At 38.7% G+C, this 23,758-nt stretch overlaps 1 protein-coding gene across 9 annotated transcripts in view; it reads right to left on the bottom strand.

The window, feature by feature from the left end:
* Ehbp1 (EH domain binding protein 1) overlaps window positions 1-23,758 on the bottom strand; it is a 264,215-nt gene that overhangs the window by 72,819 nt on the left and 167,638 nt on the right. For all 9 annotated transcript variants that reach the window (XM_041668953.1, XM_041668960.1, XM_041668952.1 and 6 more), the window contains 4 exons: window positions 14,392-14,570; window positions 13,775-13,823; window positions 8,620-9,510; window positions 1,303-1,446 (listed from right to left, as the gene is read on the bottom strand). In XM_041668953.1, coding sequence (XP_041524887.1) covers window positions 1,303-1,446; window positions 8,620-9,510; window positions 13,775-13,823; window positions 14,392-14,570 — 1,263 coding nt within the window. The remainder of the gene's footprint in view (window positions 1-1,302; window positions 1,447-8,619; window positions 9,511-13,774; window positions 13,824-14,391; window positions 14,571-23,758) is intronic.

Raw genomic sequence — 23,758 nt, 5'->3', positions numbered from 1 at the left:
AGATATAACACAAATCTATCTGGCAAATAAGTCTATAAAGTACTGCTATGATAGACTGTCAACACTGTAAAGCTAATATAAAGCCTACATGTTCTTCTTTAGGACAGACCTCAGAATTAGTGTTTTTCTTAATTTCTTTCTTTCTTTCTCTTTTTCTTTCTTTCTCTTTTTTTGCTGTTGTTTTATGAGACGGCACCTGTAGCCAAAGCTGGCCTGTAACTCACTATATATCCCAGGCTGACAAATTCATAGCAATCTTCCTGTCTTATCCTCTTGAGTGCTGGGATTACAATCTCAGAGTAGAATTTTTCAAACTTTTGTGATTATAATGTATAGCTAAAAACACATTTTACTCAAGTCCAGTCAGCACACAGACCAATGGAACTGAAAAAGAAGAGTTTCACACATATACACAAAACTGATTAAGTGTAACAAATTTTCAATCATTCTATTTTCCATTCTCCTCTATTCTATTTTACTTGTTTTTGTTAAAAATAATGGCTTGGTAAACTTTTATAATCCCTTATTTCATAAAGACCCATCATTTAGAAACAACACCCCATAGCTTGGAGACCATTAAGCTGGCATCTACAGAGACTTACAATAGACTGTGATTTTATGTATGAGTTTGGTAGTTAAGTAGGGCTATTAGTTTCCAATGATAAGTTCCATATCTTACTATATCGAATGATTGCTACTGTTCTATGTTCATTATTATTTGTGAAGTACTGCACAAAAACGACACATGAAGAAAATATGACTTAATATAGGAATGAGGGAATATAACAAGGGAATTCATGGTCTCTGGAAACTAATAAGGTTCAGGTTCAAATCCCTGATTACCATTTACTGACCAAGACACCTTTAAAACCTGAACTTAAAAGTGCCTATCAGCTTCAGTCTTGTTACATGGGAAGTACTGTGAATACCTTCATGGAGTTGTGTAAAATACACACTCTAGATACTCAATAAAAATGGGTATTATTATAGACTAGTGTTTCTAACAAAAATCTATGGAGAAATACAATCTTAAATAGACTTAAATACACTTAAAGTGTAAATGAAGCAAACCAGATATTTATAGCACGTAATTTTAGTTCAGAACTGTACTCCCCCTCACAGCTAGCAGCACCGCCCAGCAATAACAACAGTGTGACTGGTCTCACTGGATGGATTCACCAGCTGAATGAATGACCACGTAGCCACAGTGTACAGAAAGTAACTGAGCGAGGCCCTCCCCTTGACCCAGTACAGCTGTGGTCACTATGAACAGCTGTGGTCTGTGGAAACAGGGTTCCTCACATCGCTCTGCTGCCCGCTGGAGAGCGGAGGGGCTGCGCTGCCAGCATGCTTGCTCCCGGCCTTGACAGCCGCATCTCGTCTCGCTTGCTCAAGCAGAACTCTCGCTCTTTCCTTCAGCTCCTCTTGTCTGGACAACATTCGGTGCTTAAAAGCAAGAACACAGAATTAGAAGCCAAGTCATAAAAATACAGTTAAAGGTTAGATTGCCTATTTAAATAAACGGTCAGGTGTATGGCCTTTTTTTAACAGGAGTACTTATAGAAAATATTAATGTTGAGAAGAAACTGTAGAACGAACACATGCATTTTGACAAAAATGAAACATTATTTCTTAACGCTGGATGAAAATTTCAATAAATTTAGAAATTTTAAATTTTGTTAATATCGTTACTGTGTGTGTGCATGAGTGCAGGCGTACACACACCACAGTGCATGTGTGAGTGTAACTGGGCACTCTGGGGAGCTGTACCACTCCTCCATTGTGAATTCATGGAATGAAACTCGGCTGTCAGGCCTACATGGCTAGTGCTTACACCAGCCAGGAAACCCTCACCAGACTTTATTTGAACATATTCTCATAAGGTGTGTGTCAATATCAGGTTATATATTCACGTTTTCTCATAAATACAGTATAATCTACCAACCAGTTACATTTTTATAGTTTCCCGGAGCTGACAACTACTTACCTTCACTTTGTAAAGTGTTCAATGCTAAAATATCTGTGGCAACATTCTTTTAAAATTTTGGAAATGTTTACAGAAAATCCCAAGCTGTTATTTATTTAATTAGTCGAGAGTCTCACTATGTAGCTTGAGCTTGCCTTGAACTCTTCACGTAGCTAATTCAGGCTAGCCTTGAATGCTCAATCTGCTTACCTTTGTCACCAGCACCTGGGATTACAGGCATGTGCCACCACCCTCCACTAACGCTATTAGAATCTATAAAAAGAACCCACAAAACTACCCTCTGCTGAGAATTCTCTTCATAATGAAACCATCTCAGCAGAACGGAAAATATTATGGACTGTAATTTTACAATGAATTTCTAGAGAATAACAAACATTGGCCACAAAAGGAAGCCAATATTTTTGTTTGTTTGATTGGTTAGTTTTTCCAGACAGGGGTTCCCTGTAGCCCTTGCTATCCTGGAACTCACTTTGTAGACCAGGCTGGCCTCAAACTCAAGAGATCAGTCTGCCTCTGCCTCCTGAGTGCTGGGATTAAAGGCGTGCACCACCATGCCCAACTAGAAGCCAGTTCTTAAAAGCGATATTAAACAAAAGCACACTATCCATATTAGTTTAAACATTTCAGACTCAGACAGATCTTAGCTCCATTTCTTAGTTATAGGCAAATTACTCCATCTCTGTAAGCATGTTTCTTCCTGTGCAAAATGGGCATGACAGCAGAGCAGACCAGCTCACAAGCACAGTAAGAGAACAGCATAAAAACATTGCACATGGTAAACACAAGCTAAAGATTCAATATTATGTTAACCCCATCAATTTCTCTATCCTGGAAATAAAGGGACCGGCCTGCTTGAAGACCCCGGTCTAAATTCTGCAGTCCACAACCTCGAGCTACCACACAATGTGTTTTGAGCTTAAAAGCACATAAACACTCTGCTTCTAATTCAAAATGTAGCTCCTATTTATTACAGGGACCTTAGAAAACAAACACAAGTGAAAACCCCAGGAACCTAGCAGTTATGGCACCCAGACCTGCCTACCTACATTGTGCCTGCAGGACACACCTAGCCTCGCCACATGTTATCACTTCGTGTTTGATTGCAAGCAAGTATTTTCTGACGACCATATATATCCCTCATGAAAACATGATTCTTAACAGGCTGCCACCCACTCTATTATACAGATGCATAATACTTCATTTTGTTGGACATCTGGGATGTTGGCAAGTTTTTCACTACCATACACGCTTTTATGAACCTTTGTACATAAAGGTTGAATCTTATTAGTTTCTTAGGTAAAATTTCCGAGAATAATGTATTAGGTTTTGGTGATACATGGGATTAAATTTAGGATCACTGAGCTACATTGCAGCCATATTTAATTTTATTTTGAGTCTTGATAAATTTGTGATCCTCCTGAAGAAGCTTTCTGAGAACCTGTGATTGACAGCCACATGCTGCCTAGCAAGCTTTTTTATTTTTTTTCCCCCTCAAAAGCAGTTCAAATAATTCTCTTGCCTAAGCTTCTCATATAGCTGGGACTCAGTTGTGAGTCACTGAGCCTGGCCAACATGAACATTTTTTAGGGTGTGTGTGTGTGTGTGTGTGTGTGTGTGTGTGTGCACGTGTGTAAGTAAGTGCATGCACATCTATGTGCATGTGGAGGCCAGAGGTCAAGTTGGGTGTCCCCTGATTAGTCCCACCTTACTTTTGCAGACATGACTCTGGGCTCTCCCACACCTTGGCTAGGCTCGCAGCCTGCGAGTCCCAGATCAGCCTGTCTGCCCCTGTCCAGAACTAGGATGACGGGCACACACTTTCACACTCAGTTTTCTTTGAGGGCATTGGGGATCCACACTCAGGAGTTCATGCTTCTTCCTCAGCTCCAACACAAATGTAAGGTAACTTGAGACACACTGCTAAGATGCCCTTCAATCAACTGACTGCGGCATGTGGTATTGAGCCATGGGGTGTTTTCAGTGCTATTACGATCAAAACCAGAGAGATAAGTGAACATAAAGAATGATTTTAGTCGGAAAATGTGTTTTTCACGGAAACATTAAAGTTTATCATATAACCATAAGCACCCTGTAAGTGCCACTTTCCCATATACCAAACAGGCTCCAACCCCTTCATGGATATACAGGTTAAGGAAGACATAGGTAAGCTGCACAATTGCCAAATGTACTAGAGATTTAGTGGTGGGTCTATAAGTCCATATGAGATGTCATACCTCCTGTGAGCACATGCTCATGAGAGTCATGCTATAGTATCAAGTGTTAAGAAAGAGTAATCACTAATGAATTCTGATGTAACATTTCTTTTTTCAAAGATTTCATAGATATTTAAATATAAAAAGGTGTATGTCTGAAATTTATAACATGATATATAAAAGAGAAGCAGACATTTGTATAAAATTTAGCTGTGATTAGATCCTACATTACATATATCTACATTACATTTTTGGTGTGAGACAATGTAACCTAGTGTCAAATAAACCTTAATACTTATCCTAAGCAAAACTGCTCCCTCCCTCCCTCTCTCCCCCCTCCCCCCTTCCTCCCTAGTGTAGCTCAGATTGGTCTGGAACGCATGGCAAGCCACTTCCTCCTGCCTCCTTAGTAATGGGATTGTAGGCATGAACTACCACATTTGCCTTGATTCTATGCAGAACTTTCAGATCATAAGGTATGGCCAAAGAACCAAGCATACAAGATACTGTAAATCAGTGGTTATTTTCACCATCCTGTGTAGCACACTAATTATATGGACAGACTCACAGCATAATCTAATCTGAGAGTTAAGTGGGTTCTTAGATATTAGTTCATTGAGTTCATTTAGTGAAAAATAAAACTGACAGTTTAAAATGCCAGGTAATATATCACATGGATAATTATTGGAGAAAAATTCAAAATGAGAATTCAGGTTCTTAGATTATTCCTAATTTTAATGATTAATTAATTTCTATCTTTAAACACATTTGCCTCAAAATATGGTTCATAAGAAAAAAAATCTGTGTTGGATAGAACTAAGGTTCATCAAATTCTGCAACTGTCATTCAGTAGATATTTATTGGGTATCTATTATATATAAACTCTGTGCTATCACAAAATCTCAGGGAGATTTACTAACCTATAACCTTTATGATTTTTCTTTGGGGGAATAGAAGCTTCATTTGAAGGCTACAGTATGCTTTTATTGTAAAAATGACCTTATATAATTGCGCAAACTAATGGATTTTACTGTGACATTTCCATGCATGCATGCATAAACCATGTTTTGATCAATTTTGCCTTCTCTACTATTGTATTTCTTTGAGTCTGACATGCCCATTTTTTTAGCACACCTCTGCAGACTCACCAACGATGGACCTTACAATCTATGCAACCCAATCACAGTCCAGACATGGCAGTCTGCCTACAGATCACAGGGTACTTTAGACAGCGAGACTGCAACGTGCTCCATGCAGTCCTCCCTCAGGATTAGTTCCCAGGTCCCTTGCAGACTTCATACAGATGCTTGCACCATTACACAAAACAGCACAATAGACAGCCTATGCACATCCTCCTTACTAAAACACGTGGCCTTTACATTTTACAGATTAATGGAAGAAAGGGAGCCTGTGCAGTTCAATTCAGAAGGTATTTTCCCCACTCATTTTGATCGTGCTGGCCAAAACAGATGTGGCCCCGGGGGATATGGCACTACCAGCACTGAATGAGAAAAGTACAGAATTCCGACTATTTTCCAATTTTCACACTGACACCTTCCAGTAAAATCAAGAAAACACTTTTATTAATTAGTATCACTGACTTACAAGAAAAACTAAGATAGACAAGCTGTAATTCTTAAGTACTCAAATTTTGGGGCTCAGGACCTTTTTACAGTTGTGTTTTAACAATTACAAAGAATACCAAAGAGATTTTCTTGTGTGAGATATACTCCTAGATCTTGGCCATTTTGGAAAAATTGAGAAATTTAAAAAATATATTTCATATAGAAATATCTAAACACATTAAATAGAAACATTTTAGTTAAAAAAAACCCTGACTGTAAAAACAAACACAAACTAATAAGGACTGGAACTTTCCATTTCCATTAAGAAAAACCAGTTAAGGGCCCATGAGATGGCTCAGTGAAAAAAAATCACTTGCTTTTAAGCTTGATGACCTGAATTCGATCCCTGAAGCCCTCAGTGGAGATAACCAACTCCTAAAAGTTGTCTGTGCATGTGTGTGTGAGTGTGTATTTGTGTGTGAGTCGGTGAGTGCAACCTTACAAAAATAAAAATCTAGAAAGAGAAGAGCAGGAGATTTCCTGATGCTCATAGTCAGTCTGCTGGAGTACTGGAACCATACAGCCTTCAGAAAACATTATTTTGAGAGGATATTGGACATAAAGTTAAATAATATCGCAGAATGTCATTGTTTTAACTTTGAGAATATTTAAAGGGTTTGGAAGAGCTTCATGCCCCTAGTTTTGTTTTGTTTTCCAGTATTAGGGATTGGTCCCAGGGCCTCAAGCATACTGGGCAAGAACTCCTGCTCCGAGTTACATCCCCAGGCTCTCAAATAATATGCTAAGAAGTGCTTCAGAACTGCTGTGTGTTGGCAGACAGAATACTGGTGATTGGGGACTACCAACAATTTTACATCAAAGAGTGATTCAGAAGAGTTGGCTTATAAAAGTGAAAAAAATTAGAAATACCTTATTCAGTTTAGTTTGCTTAAAAATTCGTTTAAAATGATCATGTAAATGTGTTGAAAGTGTGGTTGATAGAATGCTTGCCTCCCATGCCTGAAGTCTGGCTTCAGTCCCAATCACCACACACACTGGGTACGGTGGCTCATGCCTCTAATCCTAGCACTCAGGAAGTGAAGGCAGGCAGCTCTACATGGTGAGCTGGAGGGCAGCCTGAGACACATAAGTCCCCGTCTAAGAAAGAAGGCTGTGGGGTGGGAGACGATGATCTGTGCCCAAGTCTCAAAGAGCACCTGCACATAAATGTAAGAAAAAAATCCTACTATGAAAACTGTATTTTAATGGAGAGATGGTTGAGTCATGAAGTACCTAACCCTTTACTGCGTGGGCACCTGAGTTAGACACCTCCATGCGAAGACCCAGGTGTGTGTCTGTGGGACCAGCCCTAGGGTGTAGGTCACGGGCAAAACCCCAGGGCCCAGTGGCCAGTCGCCCAGAGGAACTGAGGAGCAGTTCAGTGAAGGACCCTGTCTCAAAAACACACTGTAAAGACATCCACATCCACACATAAATACACAGCACTCAAAATGAAAATAAATCTAAAAGAAAGAAAAAAGCAGACATCATAATTTTATCGGCAAAGTTTTTATTCTTCTACTTAAATTTTTCTCTGTGTTACATGTGTGCATGTGCGCGCGCGCACACACACACACACACACACACACACACACACACACACACGCTTATCCCTGACAGTAGCACAGAATCAGAATCAATACGAGAAATATCATGGGTAAGAGTTCAACACTAAGCTATATTCCCCTTGTGGGAAGAAATATGGATGTTACTAGAATCTTATCTCAATTTTTTCAAAGTAGGGTTTTATTTTTTAGCCCAGGCTAGCCTGGTATTTGCTATGTAGCCAGAATGGTCTCAAACTAATGATTCTCCTGCCTCAGACTGCTGGTATTGCATCCTGGCAAGCCTTGGAGGCAGTGAACTTAAGACATAAGGAATGACACAACTGACAATGCTGGTCTATTGCAGCTAAGACATCTAAGGACAGGGCTTTGAATGGCAAGGACATAATCTGGCAAGCACGTATTAGAAATATGCTTGCATTACCTGCAATACTGAAATACTCTTGAATTTGTTTGATACAGCTAAGGCTGGACTTGAACTCTTGGCTCCCCTGCATCAGAATCCAAGTATTGGACCTACAGGAGTATGTGCCATGCCAAATGTCTTTGACAGTCTAATGGCAAATACTATTTATTATAAGTAATGACATTTAAAATTTTTAAATTACATATATGAGTTCTCTATCTGCATGTACAGCTTTATCCTAGAAGAGGACAACTAATCCCACTATAGATGGCTGAGCCACCATGTGAACTCAGAACCTCTGGAAGAGCAGCCAGTGCTCTTGACCACTGAGCCATCTCCCCAAGTAATGACATTTTAAAAGCTTCATTTATTTATTTTTATGTGCATACATGTGAGCCCGTATGAATTTATGCATACAGCATGAACGAAAGGCATGTGCAGAAGCCAGAGGCTGTGAGACTTCCTGGGATTAGAGTTACAGGAAGCTGAGGGTCACCACATAGGGCTGGGAACTGAACTTGGGTCCTCTGAGAGAGCGGCAAGGGCTCTTAACTCCGGAACCATTTCTCCATCCCTAGGAATGACATTTCAATTTGAAAAGCTGGCATTCCTTGTCCTTCAACCTTAAAGTTGGGCTTTCAAAATTCTAATACAAACTTTAAATATCTAACAGGTGTAGTATTTTTTTTTTTACTTTTCTCCTATAAATGAGACCTTACTTTCATTCTTGTATAATATCCTTCAGTGTTCTGTCAACACAAAAGAAGAGAAAAGACAGACAAGCTGTTTATTAAACACATACCCATTGCTGTGGCCCACTTACCTGCACTGTTTTGGTGGAGGGATCTGCATGATTTAAAGTGTTTCTGTCCGCATCTGGATCAGACTCTGACTGCCTCAGAGAAGTACATATTTTTTTCGTGAAGTCTGTATCTCTATTGTATGAATATCCAAGTTTAGAAGGAGGGGATAAACCTGGCTTTTTGATAGCCGATTCACCATCTGATCTGCATTCTAAAGGTCTGGAATTCTCTATTTTCTCTTGTTCCAAGTCACTGCTGGTATTTACAATCTGAGGCTTTTGCTCATAAATTGAGGGTGGAGACACATCCTTCTTTTTACCACTGACATGTAAGTCACTCAATTCTAAGTTCTCAGCTCTCAGGAGCCTCTTCTTGCCCGACAAAAACAGTGCTTGGGCTGCATCTGTACTGGAACTTACCCCAGGGTCATCGGACCCTGAAGTCCTTCCCGAGCTCTGCTGGGACCTGTGGGGCTCCGTGTCACCTTTAGTCCTGCGGCAGGAAGGGGAGGCTGTGCTTGGACTCAGGTGGTCATCTGGGGTCTGGTGCTCACTCTCGGACTCTCCTACTCCACTATCAGTGACAAACACAGAGTCGTCCTGCGGCAGGAAATCCACTGCCCCACTGGCAGGCCGCTGCGGCTTGGGCTCCCGCTGCAGGTCGCTCAGCTCAGCGTAGAATTTTTCTTGATCGACAGAACTGTTTGTGTCTGTTTCATAATTTCCAACTTTATATGTGCTTTTACTGCTGTTTTCTTCTATCTGAACCACATTTAGCTCTTGACCGCTAAAATGGGCCCTTATTTGATAGAGATAAGTCATAACAGTCAGTTTGTCAGGGATTGCTAATAAAACCATATCAGAAGGTTCCAGTAAACGGGAAATTCCAATGCTGGCAAATCCATCATAAGCCTTCAAAGAGAAGAAGGGACAAACAAACATGATATACTGAGCAGCTCAGACTCTATTTTAAAAAGAGCAAAATTCTAAAGCTTCTTGTTATTGTAGGGTATATAAAATTACTATACCACAGGAAAAGAATCAAATTTCAAGTAAAAAAAAATGAGTAAAAAGGAGAAAAGGGGAAAATCCTACTAAATAACATATTTATCCACGAGCATAATCTAAGCAAGAACGTGTGCTAAACAAAAGTCTTCAAATAAAATTTTATTCTGAGGTATGAAGAAATGTTAGGATAGCGTGTCCCTGCTTCTATCATCCCTGTCCGTCCCTTTTCACAACCACGAAAGTACAGCGAAGAACACTGCATGGCGTTCAGAGAACTAACTCACACTGTTGGCTTTGAAATACAAACAAATTCTATTTAACCTTAAAGCTCAGAGATGCTTTCAAACACACACTGAGGGATGGTTTGCAAACGAGCACAGGGACTTCATTTTCCTTCCTGTGTTCTGGAAAAGATGAAGTGCTCTGAACACTGCGACGTAGCTGGGCCTGTGAGGCTGTGCTGTATTATTTTGTTAGCCTTTAAATGCCTGTGGTACATCAGGTTTTTCTGGTTTTGAAGAACCAAAGCTGTTTCTCAATTTACAATTAATTATTGCTATCCTGAACTAACCCCTTGAAACAGCACTGTCACTAGGAAGCATTCAAAGTCTCCCTGAAGGTTTAGGTAGACTTCAGAAAGGAAGGACCCTACACACACACTATTGCTTTTACATGTTAAAAATCTCTATTCTTGACAGCAACCTGCATTTAAGAGCACACTTAATGTTTCTCTTAAAAGAAGTGTTAGGAAATTATTCAATCAAAAGAATTTTTGTGCTTTTATAGTAAATTTATGCCTTTGAATTTAGTCTGTATTCTTCTTACAGCTTTAACAAAAGTGAAGAAAGAAAATAAAAAATAAATTGTGCTGTTAAGACCTATTCAATTTCCACAGAATAATGCTTTATAATACAGATACTTCAAAATAACTGCTGGAGAGGCGGCTCAGTTGATGTGCATGTATAGACTTGTTTGTTCTTTTACATGTTTTAAGAAAATTAAAGTCATTTTCTTTCTTGTGTGTCTTGACTACCTGACTGACAGACATCAACAGCAGGCCATCAGGAAAAGCACTGCAGGCAGTGCTCTGAACATTTCCTAATTATCTGAAACACGACATATTGGTCCAGTGCAGATGCCACAGCTAAGCACCCTGATACTGAGTTCTTTCTCCAGACCTGAAAAAATGATCAGCTTCCTTGAGAGCAAACTCCTGCTGGTGTTTTACTCCATGCAGCAATTCATTTTAGGCACATTAATTGCACTTTAAAACAAACCAGGTTTTTTATGCATGAGATAAAAATTTTGCCAAAGAATTTTCCCACAGGTTAACTTCTGCTATGGTCAATCACGTGTTGTGATTGCGTGTGAAGAAGGAAGACAATTTTGTTTGTTCAAAAATATTTTTAAAATCACTTATATATCATCTATCTTATCTATCTATCTATTTCTCTTTCATCTATCATATATCTAGTGAGTGTGTGTGCACTATTAGCACGTGCGTGCTGGGAGAGAGAGTGGACATGGCTACCACTATGGGTGTGTGCAGGTCCGAGGATGACTTGTGACAGGACGTTCTCTGCCCAGCATGTGACTCTCTGGGGCAGAACTCGGGGTGTCAGGTTTGGCAGCAGGCACCTTTACCACGGAGTCAGCTCAACAGCCAAGGTTTTTCTAAAGGAAATTGTCTTGTTTATTCCGAGGTGTTGGTTCATTAAGAAGAGTCACTGACAAATTGTATTACAAATGAGAGTGGAACTTAAGACAAAGATTTTGTTTCTTGGCTACTCTCTACCTGCAATTGACAGCAAAGCTTACCACGGAGAACCGTGCACAGCAGGACAGTACACAGTATATAGGTAGTGTCTAAGATGTTCAGTGTCGACGTCACAGTACATAACACTGTAACTATGTATTTTGACACGTACTGAATAGTGTAAGGAAAGAATCAGAGTTAAAAACCTTATTAAAAAATCAAGATTAACTATCATGGAAGAGCTATTGGATACTTGGGGACTGAAGCGGCATCTAGCCATGCTAAACACTTACTTAGATACATTGCCTGTCTCAAGAAAACATGTAAATGAAATATTCTTCCCTAGGCAGCAATGTGTAAATCCACATGTAAGTCCATGTTACTTAAACCTTAGTGAAGTTCCATTTATAATTAAAAATATATACAGTTAGGCAAAATCAACAATGTTTCCTTTTCAAAAATTAGAATAGTAAAGAAAAGCTCTACTTAAAATGTAATCATCATTTAACTGATAGGGTCTTGCTCTGGTGCCCAAGCTAGTGTTGAACTCACAAGCGCAGGAGCTCTCCTGCCTTGAAGGTGTGTGACACCACGGACTGGCTGTCAGTAGTTCACTCTACAATGCCGACATCTGCATGCCATTTAGCAGGAAAAGGAAGATAAATATCACCTCCACAGATATAGTTTAATTAATGAGAAAAAAGGCATTTCCCTTTAATAAACACAGGCTTTCTAAAATTATCTAAGAAGTAATTCATGAGATGGGTTTACCTTGTAGAATGTCTACCAGAAAGTGCTGGGGAGTGACCCCAGTGCCTTCAAGCTTTCTTCCACTTAGTTAAATTCCTAGCTCCCAAAGGCAATCTCTATGAAGAATAGGGACTAATTTTCAGAGACTACCCCTTTGGGGTGGCATATTTCTACTTACAAAAAAAAAATGACACTTTTAAGTGTATTATAACTCTACAACCCACATCAAGCAAAAAAATCTGCTTTGATTTAAATTCTTGTTAATTAAACTTCCACCAAGATTGTAAGATTTAAAAAAGTGATAGTTCCTCTAATTTAATGATTTAAAGTATATTAATTTTTTGGCCCCTACCAGTAGTTATTTACCACCTTCCTCTCTGAGATCTTTCGGCAATGAACTCCCTTCCGAGAAGAACATTTTATAGCTACAAAGCACACAAAGTAAAAAGAGCCAGTTATACCAAAAGTACAACCATTAAAATACAAAACTGAATTTGGGAAACAGTAAAATGTGTTTTAATTAACACATTAATTAATGTATGTGTGAATATACACACATATGCACATGTGCACACAATTTCATGTAGCCCAGGCTGACCAAGGACCTTGAACTAATCCCACTGCCTCCAGCCCCGAAGTGCTAGGGTAGTGGGAATGTGCTACCATGTCCAGTCAGTAATGAAGAATTTGAAGAAGTTCTAAAGTGTCATTTGCAGAGATCTCCAAAAATTGTAGTAAAATATGAATATATATGATTTATACAGGAAACAAAACCTTTGGCATGGCTAACACACTGTAACTTGTCACGAGCTTCACAACTGAAGAAAAAACACAAGTTTAGTCACAGAATTATTACACAATATAGTATAAAAAATATGTTTGCCTTCAACTGTGTCCAAGGACTTGCTGAATCCTATCTGCAGACAGACTTAAAGATAGAATCTACAGGTTAAAAATGCCTATTCTAAGATAACAATGACACTGGCTTTCAGTTGAGAAATTCAATTCAATACAAACACTGAGCATGTATTGTGAGCAGACCTTAATATTGCTTTCTCTGCACACTGAAAATTACATATACTATACTGCACACAAGATAAACAGATTCATCAGCCTTAGCCATAGTCAGCTGGCCCATGAGGCTCCGGCAAATCTCCATGCAGCCTCTCTGAGGCTGATGGGATCAATATCCTCAGTTAGGAAGTTCTGATCTAATAATTATATAATTATATATGAAAAATATGTATGTTTAACTAGGAAGTAAAAGAGCCATTGTTTATCATTGCTTTCCATTTACAAGCCTGTGTATTTTTTTCTGCTTATCCCTTAGGTTCCTGCTTTCATCTCCTAAAATATTTTTCTAAAATTACATAATAGTTATGAAAGCCTTGGATATATTTTTCAAGCTAAATGTTGCGCTAAAAGCAATATGGGTTAAGAAATACTTAACAGGTAATGACGAGCATGCAAGGACTCTGACGTCTGCCTTGCATTGGGATCCTTACAGTCCATGACAACCTATGCATAGGACTTAAACTGCAGAAAGCAGTTCACCTCTGTAAATTGCAGTTATGACCTCATCCAACACCACTGCCTTTCTCAAATTAATAAAAACTTGCAGCGAAGTCAAATTGAAACTATGCCCTCCCCGGCATTTCTTACCTTTTTATTGTTTTCTTTAATATCTTGAGGATTCAGAGACTTGTAGTCACTGAGGGAGAAAATGGCACAATGAGTATATATAATATTTGATAAAAAATAAAACAAACTGAATATAAAATTTTGATATTCAATATTATCAAAAGGTAACTAGCAATTTCATAGAGGTTCAATCAACAAAACTAATAGTGTGGAAAATTGAAGAAATAAATAAATAAACAGTGATTACATGTTTCATTGCCTGAAGCTTCCCATCTAAAAGAGAAGTTAAGGCAGAGGAACAGAGACTAGCTTTAACAATGAAATTTAGCATGAGATAATCCCTTATTAGCAATATACAAAGGGCTACAGGCTTACTTGTCTCTTATTTGAACACTAATAAAAATTTCATAATATAGTCAGTTTTTAATAAGATTAAAGAGAAAAATCAATTTAAAAAATAGAAAAATAATTTTTAGGTACTGAGAAAAAGATTGGTTTCCTGGCATATACTTCTCAAAAAAAGGAAAGTTCTATAGTTCAAACACAGAGCTAGTCAAGTATTTTAGGATACATGCTAAGAAATTATTCTATTTTCTTTTAAGAATGCCCATTATTTAAAATATGACATTTCTACTTACATTAAGTCTGGTCTAAAGTGGTGTAAGATTGCACAAAAAGATAAACCATTTCTCCACGACGTAGTAAAGTTAGTGATTTTCACACCCCGGTAGTTTTTTGTAACTTCTTTGCACCATGCAAGCAAGGACTGACTAGCGTTTGGCTTTTGCCCCAGAACAGGACTTGGTATTGGGCTTGGCTAGAATATAAGAAAGAAAGAAAAAAAAGGGTGGGAAGGGGACATTAAAAGAACTTAATGGAAGATAAAAATTAACATTAATTGACCTAACTAGATCATTTGAAACCTTTGATGTCAGTCAGGTCCTTCAAAGCTGTCAATTCATGACAATTGTTGCCTCTGAGAGCGAGACATAAATCTTAAGTTATTATCTTCAGTTTTCGCCCATGGCATTTGCCTGACAACGAGGTAGATAAGCAACATTTTAAAGTTTGGTAAGAACAAGTCATGAGTATCTTTGATGGAAACAACATGTTAAAATATTTGAATAGGGAAGGCTAAATAGTTGTGCAGCCCTTACATACTAAAGCAGGTTCCCCAAATGCAATCATAAACAAGTAAGACTGGATAAAAATAATGCTTTGAAGTCTAACTGCAGCATAAACTGTAGGGCTGCAACTGCCTTCAGGTACTGCAAAATACCCTAGTGGAAACATCAGTCAGAGTTAAGTGTAAAACACAGCACAACACAAGGATAACCTTATGAAAACATCCTACCTATATAAATTTAACAATAATAGAAATAGTTTTAATTATCAGTAATAGGCACATTTTGGTGACAATAGCACACAACAGTACATATTCTGGATATGGTCAAAATATCTTCAAATTATTACTGAGAGTGACCGTTGAATAGTGTTCATCGTATGTATTCAAATATTAAGCACATGCTTCCCTTTGTCCACATGTTTAACACCATGATGGTAACAGAAGCTTTGCAGACATTATTCCATTATTATTGCCTGGTGTTCTTAGATATCTGAACGAAAACCTTCCATATAACTTCTCAGCTTACATCTTCTGTCACCATCGTTATAACACATCCCACCTCCATTATCCAACTCCAACAGTACTTCTGACTCCTCCTACCTTGTTCTAATTTCCTACAATATCCATCCATCTTCTTGTGGTCTATATATTTACATTATACTTACTAGTTATGGCTTGTCTGGCTGTACTAAAGGAAAACTCTTTTAAGTCAAGACTTTCAATTTGCCTTGTCTACTAAACTATCTTAAGTTTCCAGATTAATTCCTAGTGCACAGTAAATAATCAGTATTGTTAAGACACAGAATAGTACCAGACCATCACCACATCGTCACCACACAGCATCAGTACCACATCGTCACCACACAGCATCAGCACCAGATCATCACCAAACAGCATCAGCACCATATTGTCACCATGCACCATCAGCACCACACAATCACAGCATCAGCACCACATCATCACCACATAGCATCAGCACCAGACCATCACCACGCACCATCAGCACCACATCGTCACCACACAGCATCAGCACCAGACCAGCACCATGCACCATCAACACAGAAGGTTTTTTTTTCTTTTTTTGATGCTCCTTTCTACCTTCAAAGGCCATGAATTTGTTTATGAAAATGAAGTGACTGGCGGGTGGGAGAGCTGGCCCTAAGGTCCCTGACTTTTACCAGCTGCTGCACTCAGGAGATTGGGAATTTTAGTAGCTATGAGAAACTGTAGTCCCATTTCTTTCTGCTCTACTCTCTTGTACAGCTTCTCCCTCTTCTGCAGTCTCCGCTTCCTCCACGGTGACGGCCACACATTCCGTTGGGATTTCTCTGGATGGTTTTCTTCCTAGCCACACTTGGGCTCATTCGCTCTCAGGATTCCACTATCACTCCCTTGCGGATGACTCCCAAATGCATGTTTACTGTTCCAACTAGCTCAAGATGACATTTCTGGCTGGCTGTCCTTCCTGCCATGTAAAATTTGAACTCAGTATGTTTAAAATCACAATTTTTCCTTGCAACCTGCTCATTTCCATTGTGTTTGAAAATAATACTACTATTATCCCAACTGTATGGGTTTCAACCTCAGAATCATTTTAAATTCTTCCTTTACATATCATTTCTCACTAGCTAACTGAAGGGCAATTATTCATGTTATGGCTGTGATCTTTTGTAATCTTGTAATCTAATTCTTTTTTGCCGTAGTCTTCCTTGTTGCAGACTCTCCCTTTCCTGACCCATTATCAAAGCACAGCGTTCTTACAACACATCTAAAACATCTCTGGTGGTTCTTGACACATACAAAATGATACCACCACATATGCACACTAAAAACCAGACATGCAAAGAGCATTTACTAGTACAATTCATCATTCTCTAACTCCCGATGCTTTCCTGCCTAAACCACAGCTTCCCCATCTCCAGACTGTCATACAGATCATCACTTCTACTTAAGAATAACTGCTGTCATACACACAACTGTGACAATGCCACATGCTTCCTTAAGGATTCAACTCAACTGTCATTTGCACAAAATCTCAACCTAATTCCCCATCAGTAGGCAGGAGCCCCTTTCAATGTTTTTTTCGATTCTTTGTGTCTCCTATATGGCTCTTCTTTGAATACACTATGATTTTCCATGGCTCTTACGTGGTGTGGTGTTTCTGACTACATTATGTCTGATTCTCAATAGAGCATCTTCTTAATGTGTTCATAGAATACATACTGAGTATTAAATACATAGCTACATATGCCTCACAAGCCCATGGAGATAGTGATGGCTGTTTCCAAAATACAATCGAGGAAACTCAGGCCACACAAGGAATATATGCATCTACACCAAAGTATCTCCACACCAAATGCCAGGCTCTCTCTCACTATCCAAGGAAACTCAGGCCACTCAGGAAATATATACATCTACACCAAAGTATCTCCACACCAAATGCCAGGCTCTATCTCACATTCCAAGATAATGCAGCTGTAAGACCTCGGCAGACATTAGACATTTCTTGAAACTAGCCAAGGTCTTAGTTAACTTCTTCAGAACTTAGATCACTGCCCTATATATGTTAAATTAATTGTTGCAATAAATCCCCAGGCAGCTGCCTCACAATTTTGCTGCTCCAGGGGCTAAAATAAGAGATCATGAATCAGACCATCCTGGGCAACATAGCAAAACCTGGTCTTAGCAGGACTAAAGCAAACCAACACATAAATGAAAAGTAATCTGCTCAAAACTCAAGAGGACCTTGTAAAAACCTCTGCCCATTCTGTTAGACTTTAGATTTTAGATAAGAACTAGAAAAGAACTAATGAAGCCCAGTACGGTAAAATATGCACGATTATTGCTAAAGCTGATGGGGAATTTGATCTTTATGTGAGGATTCTTGGAGACTTTCCTCAATTACTGTAGATCATGGTTAAAGAACATTGGCTAGATATGATTTCAGCATTTGGTAAGCCGAGAATAACAGCAATGGTGAGAACAAGAACATCTGCATCTGTATTATTTGGGTATCTCTGTCCCCATCTCCCTCTCCTGCTTCTCCAAAGTGACATCACTTCATCTCTCTCCTCTTCCTCATTTCTTCTGCTCTCCTCCTCCTCCTCCTCACCTCTGCCCCCCCCCCCGCTCTTTTAACTAAGAGCTTTGGCCCACTAAGTGGGGAGTACAGGCCTTGAACTCCTTATCCTCCTGCCTTATCAGAGAGTTGGAGTTAGCGGTGTGGTTACACCAGTATATACACGCTACAGATAGACCGCAAGAATCATGCAAGCAAGGCAAGCACTCTACCAACCTAAGCCACAACCCTCCCTGGCACTTGCTTTGCTCCTATAATACAAGTGAAGTCTATAATGCTACTAGATAACCCTAAGATTCATGGTGAGATTAAAAGAATACTGCCAAGTTATAGTTACATTAACATATTTTTAAAAGCAGAAAAAAAAATTGGAAAGTTTTTAACAGACATCTAACAATTATTCCAAAGCAGAGCAGTGGAACAATGACAAGTCAGACAGCACGTGAAACAAATGGGAGTAAAAATGTCACCCTTCTCACGAAATATTTGGTTTGGAAGATACAGTTATGCTACAAAAATAAAGCATTTATTAATATATTTATATATAAGTAGTTTATTACTGTAATTTTGAATGAATATATATTTCTAATTATTCAATTTTTATTTTCAAATATTAATATAAACAAGTACTCTTTGGGAGTCCCAATGACTCTAATATTCTTATGGTAAAATACATATAGACTAATATTTATCATCTTAGCCTTTTAATAAGTGTATAGATTCAGGGTTTTACATTCATCAATGGTATGTTCATAACAACTATTCATCCCCAGAAGTCTTCTCATTTTGCAAAACTGAAAAACTCGATGCCTGTTAAGCAACAGCTACCCATTTCCTGCCTTCCACACACCCCGGCAGCATGTGTGCCTATGTGGGTCGCCGGGGATCAGACCAATGGCACTGAACACCCGGGCTCTGCACTCCAGGAGTGCACAGGGCTCTGAATTCTTCTGTTCCCTTGCTTGCCAATGCCTAACACGTCTTAAAACAGTGTAGAAATTTTAATGTGTGTGGGGTGTGTTTCTCATTGTGACTTTGATTTGCATTCCCTAATAAATAGTGATGATGACTATCTTCATAGAACAACTGGCCATCTGTATGTAGCGGAGAAGGCGCATTCAAATCCTTTGTACATTTCTAACTGGGTTGTTTTACTTTTCTTGTGTAGGAGTTCTTATACATGTAGAGGTTACTTCCTTATTATATGTATTATTTGCAAATATTTCCTCCTTCTTTGTAGGTAGCCATTTCACTGTCTGTTTTGACTCTTAAAAGTTTAAAATTCTCTTGTACTCAATTCTGCCTATATTGGTTGTTGCTGTCTCTAACTTCTGAGTAATAATCAAGAGAAACCTTTCCCAGTGATCCAGGGCTGTGAACCTTCTGCCCCATGTTTTCTTCTAAGATTTTTTTTTTTTTTTTTTGCTTTCAGTTCTTAAATTTAGGCTTTTGCCTGTTAGTCATAGGAGGTTGGGTAACAGTCCCCCTTCATTGTTTTATGTATAATGCTCACTTTTCCAAAAGTATTTGTTGAAAAGGTGGCTCTTCTCTCTGAAGAATCTTGACTCCCCTGTAAAAGGCGCTGGCCTCGTCCTATATAAGGTGTTTGTTTCTGGTAATTTAATATACCATGCTTTTGGTAACTGAGACTTCTGCAGTAAGTTTGGAAGTTGGGAAATATATTTGTTTTTAATTTTTATCAGGATTTTTTTTTTAAAAAAACTGTTACTGGTACTCTGGCATTCCGTTTGACCATTAAGATCAGGTGTGTTTCTTCTCTTTTGTAAAAAAATGTAATTGGGATTTTGATGATTACATTAAATCTGTAGATTACTCTGAGTTGTGTTTACATCTTAGGCATCATAACAATATTATTTTCAAAAGCACGGATGTGGGATATCTTTCCAGTTTGTAACGTAATTCCTTTAAAAAATTCTTTCTAGTTTTCAGTTGGGCAGTCTTTCAACTTCTTGGTTAATTTATAAATTTCTTTTTTCTTTCTCTTGTTCCTTTTGGACATGGGATCTTAGGAAGTCCCAGGATGGACTTGAAGTCAACAATAACCTTGAATTTCTGCCCTCCTGTCCTCCCCTCTCAAGTGCTAGAATTACAGCCTATTGCCATCATATTCAGGTTTGTGCAGTACTGGGGTCAAACCCGGAGTGGCAGCTTGTGAGGTGAGTATCCCACCAACTGAGCCTCACCCCAGTCCTAGTTAAGTTTATTTCTAAGCATTTATCTCTTTTTGATGCTGCTGTAAGAATTATTCTTACTTTCTTTTTCTGATTGTTCAGTGTCAGTACTCAGAAACGCAAATGATTTGCTGTTGTCGTTGTTGACTTTATCACTTACTGTTTTACTGAATTTATTGATTTTAAGGTTTTTGTTTGTTTTGTTTTGAAATCTTTACTGCTTGGTACGTGTATGCTCCCATCAATTCAAACAATTTTACACATCCTTTTAGATTTTGACAATTTTTCTTTTTCTTGTGTAATTACACTAGCCAAGATTTCAAGTTCTACATGAAAGACAAGTTCCAAGAGTGGACATCCTTGCCTTTTTGTGATTACAGAAGAAAAAAACTTTTTTTTTTTTTTGGTTTTTTTGAAACAGGGTTTCTCTGTGTAACAGCTCTGGTTGGCCTTGAACTCAGAGATCTGAGGCCTCTGCCTCCCCAAGTGCTGGGATTAAAGGGGTGCACCACCACCGCCCAGCACAAAATCATTCTTTATCTATGCAATATGACAGTATCCCTGAGCTTTTCATAGTGTGACTATTATTATGTTTGAGGGCTCCTTTTGAACCCTACTCTGTTGAATGTTACTATGCAAGAGTGCCTGACTCTGTCAAATGCCATTTCTGCATTATTTCAGATAGCCACCTGTCTTAATTCCTACAGCGAATCAATACAGCACACGACATCGACTGATTTATGTTGCATTCTAGTAAAAGCTTACTTGTCCACGGTGCAGTCTTTTAAAATGTTGCACAATCCAGTTTATTAATATTTTTGTTGATGGTTTTTACAATATTCAAAAAAAAGCAATGATGATCTATAGGTTTGTTTGTGTGGTTAGTAGGGCAATGCTGGCCTCATACGATGAATCAAGGAGTGTGTTCCCTCAAGTCTTCAGAAATTTTTGAGAAAAAATGGTGTTACTTCTTAGGATATTTGATAGAATGGCTATGAAACCATTTTTGTTGCTAGGGGCTATTCTCCCTGCCGCCAGCTCCACCCATGGTCTTACTGTGTCCCATGGACTGGCCTCGGAATCAATGCCCTTCGCCTCAGTTTCAGAGTGCTAGGGTCGTCACAAAAGTGTAAGCCATCACACACAGCTTGTTGGGAGATGTTTGATTACTGAGTCCGTTTAGAGATCTGTTCACATTTTCTACTTCCACTGGTTTAGCTTTGGTAGTTACTGTTCCTGTCTATTTCATCTAAGTCACCCAATTTGTTGGTGTGTGACTGCTCACAACACTCTTATAATTCTCTAAATGTCTGCTAAGTGGGTAGCAAGACCCACTTTTTTTTCTGATTTTAGTAATTTGAGCCTTCTCTTCCCCTGCCCCATGCATATAGTTAAAGTTTGCCAATTTTGCTCATGTATTAAAAGAATCAACTTTTGGGTTAAGTTTCTCCAAGTTTTTTTGCTCTCATTTAGCTCATCTTTGCTCTAAACTCTATTCCCTTTGACTCTGGGATTGTTCTTCCTTTTCTACTTCCTTAGGGCACAAAGTTAGACTACGGTTTAAAAATACTTGTTTTTTTTAATATTCTGCATGTGATTGTATGTGTTGTGCATGTTCACATGTATATAGGTGTATATGCATATGTGTGCATGCATATGGGGGCCAGAAGTTTATGTCCGGTAATGTCCTCAATCTTATAGATTCAGACAGGCTCTCTCACTTGAACTCAGAGTTCAAAGATTCAGCTAGTCTAGCCAGTCAGTTTGTCCCTGCTAATCCACCACCACTTTTCCCTCCTGACTTTAGGGACTCTCTTTAAACCCACTAAGTCCACTTCGTGTTGCCAGTTCATGCACAGGTGTAGGGACATCGCTGAAACATGAGTAGTCCTCTGATTTTAACTGTATTTCAGTCTTTTTGTTTATGAAATACATAGATTTTAGCCACAAATGAATATAACTTATATAATGAATTTCCCAACACTGAGCCTTTGGTAAAATAATACTAACTTGATCCAGCAAAAACTTATTCAGGTATCATTTGGTACCACTTTCACGCATTTGTGAAAAGGGACACTACAGAAGTTGAAGACCTAGTAGTTCCACTAAATTCCTGATTTCTCTAAGAACCCTTAGATAAACTGACAGACACATGATAAAAAAAAAAAATCAAACAAAACAGAAAGAAGAAAATGCCTGAAGAAAATGCCTGTGGAGACAACAGCCATCTTTAATAACAGGTTTTTCAAGTAAGCAAGTGTCACGCTTTCCTCCTGGATATGTGGATGAAGGCACAGACCTTTCCACTATAATCTGGCTCTGAATCTTCATAAAGCATTATCCACCCAATAGCTCTATGCTTCACCGAGGGGTCTGGAATGGCTCTAGCCACACTCTTCTATCTATACAGACAGCGCTTGAATTAAAAGGTTGGACGTTCTCCTTCTTGAACTGTCTTACTGTCTTGTCTTTATTATTATTTAAAAAGGTTTAAAATCTCATAAAAATAAAAATCCACCGGAACAATCTTTTCTAGTAGGACTGTCATAAGCGACTCTCATTTTTTGGCCACTGAATACAGCTACTTAAGGAAGTCAGACCCTGTGCTCAAGCTACCCATGGAGACTCAACAAGTAAAGGCCTGAAAAGAAAAACAGAACCACGGCAAGTTCCACTTACTATGCAGGGTTTTTAAAGAAAAGGTTTTTCTCTGTCTTGGATAAAATATAAAAGTAGCACGGAGTAACAAAACGTTTTATTAATGCTTACTGTGAAATACTATGCAATTCAAGTCTTAATTAAATATGCCCCAACCCAAGGAAAAAAAAAACCCAAACCCTAACCAAATTGCATTTGCCACCAAATGACTAACATGTACACAACAGTTGGAAACTGTCAAAATATTTTACAGCTCAATTGTAATTACCAACCAAGTCTAAGCATGCCCTTGGGTGGGCGCTTACCACATTTGAGGGCTGCAGAGCATCAAGCGGCAGTCACTTTCCTGCAATTCCTAATTTATACATTTACAACTCCCAAATACCTCCAAAAGTTTTACTGTCATTAGTAAAAACCCTCAGTAAAATACCAATATGATAGAATAACTTATCATTTTCATCTATTCACCAGCCAGGACAACCTTTAAAGGTTATTGGCTAATCTTTTATTACACTCGAATATAACTAATATTTATGCCTGGTGATGAGTCATAAATGCGTACAATGATTACCAGGGTATTTGTCTTTGAAAAAAATGTATCAAAAGATCTGGAGACATAAATGTTTTATGTTGTCCTTATCACAATGGATGTAGCCAAAACTAAAGGGGAAGGTGTGACTGGGGTAAAGTGTCAATATGGAAGTGCAGCTGGTGAGTCTCCAGAGGAGTGAATGCAGGCAGCGCTTGCCATTTGAAGTAGGACAGCATCCAGCCACTCTTCCCTCCGTACCAGCAAGTGTACAGATTGGGACTTTGCAATTAGCCACACTTGGTATCTCTTCCCCATAGACAGGAAGTTTTTAATTACAAAGCACCAGTGGCGTGCACTCCTGCTAAGGATCATGTACATCCATAGCCTTTCTACCACTCCAGGACAGACAGACAAGTAG

The sequence above is a fragment of the Microtus oregoni genome, unplaced genomic scaffold (genome assembly GCF_018167655.1).
Source record: "Microtus oregoni isolate MIOR12 unplaced genomic scaffold, Mior012 000019F_ref0000042, whole genome shotgun sequence".
In the NCBI taxonomy this organism is placed as follows: domain Eukaryota; kingdom Metazoa; phylum Chordata; class Mammalia; order Rodentia; family Cricetidae; genus Microtus; species Microtus oregoni.
The sequence above is the reverse complement of the archived record's forward strand: the minus strand, read 5'-3'. Positions and strand labels throughout refer to the sequence as shown.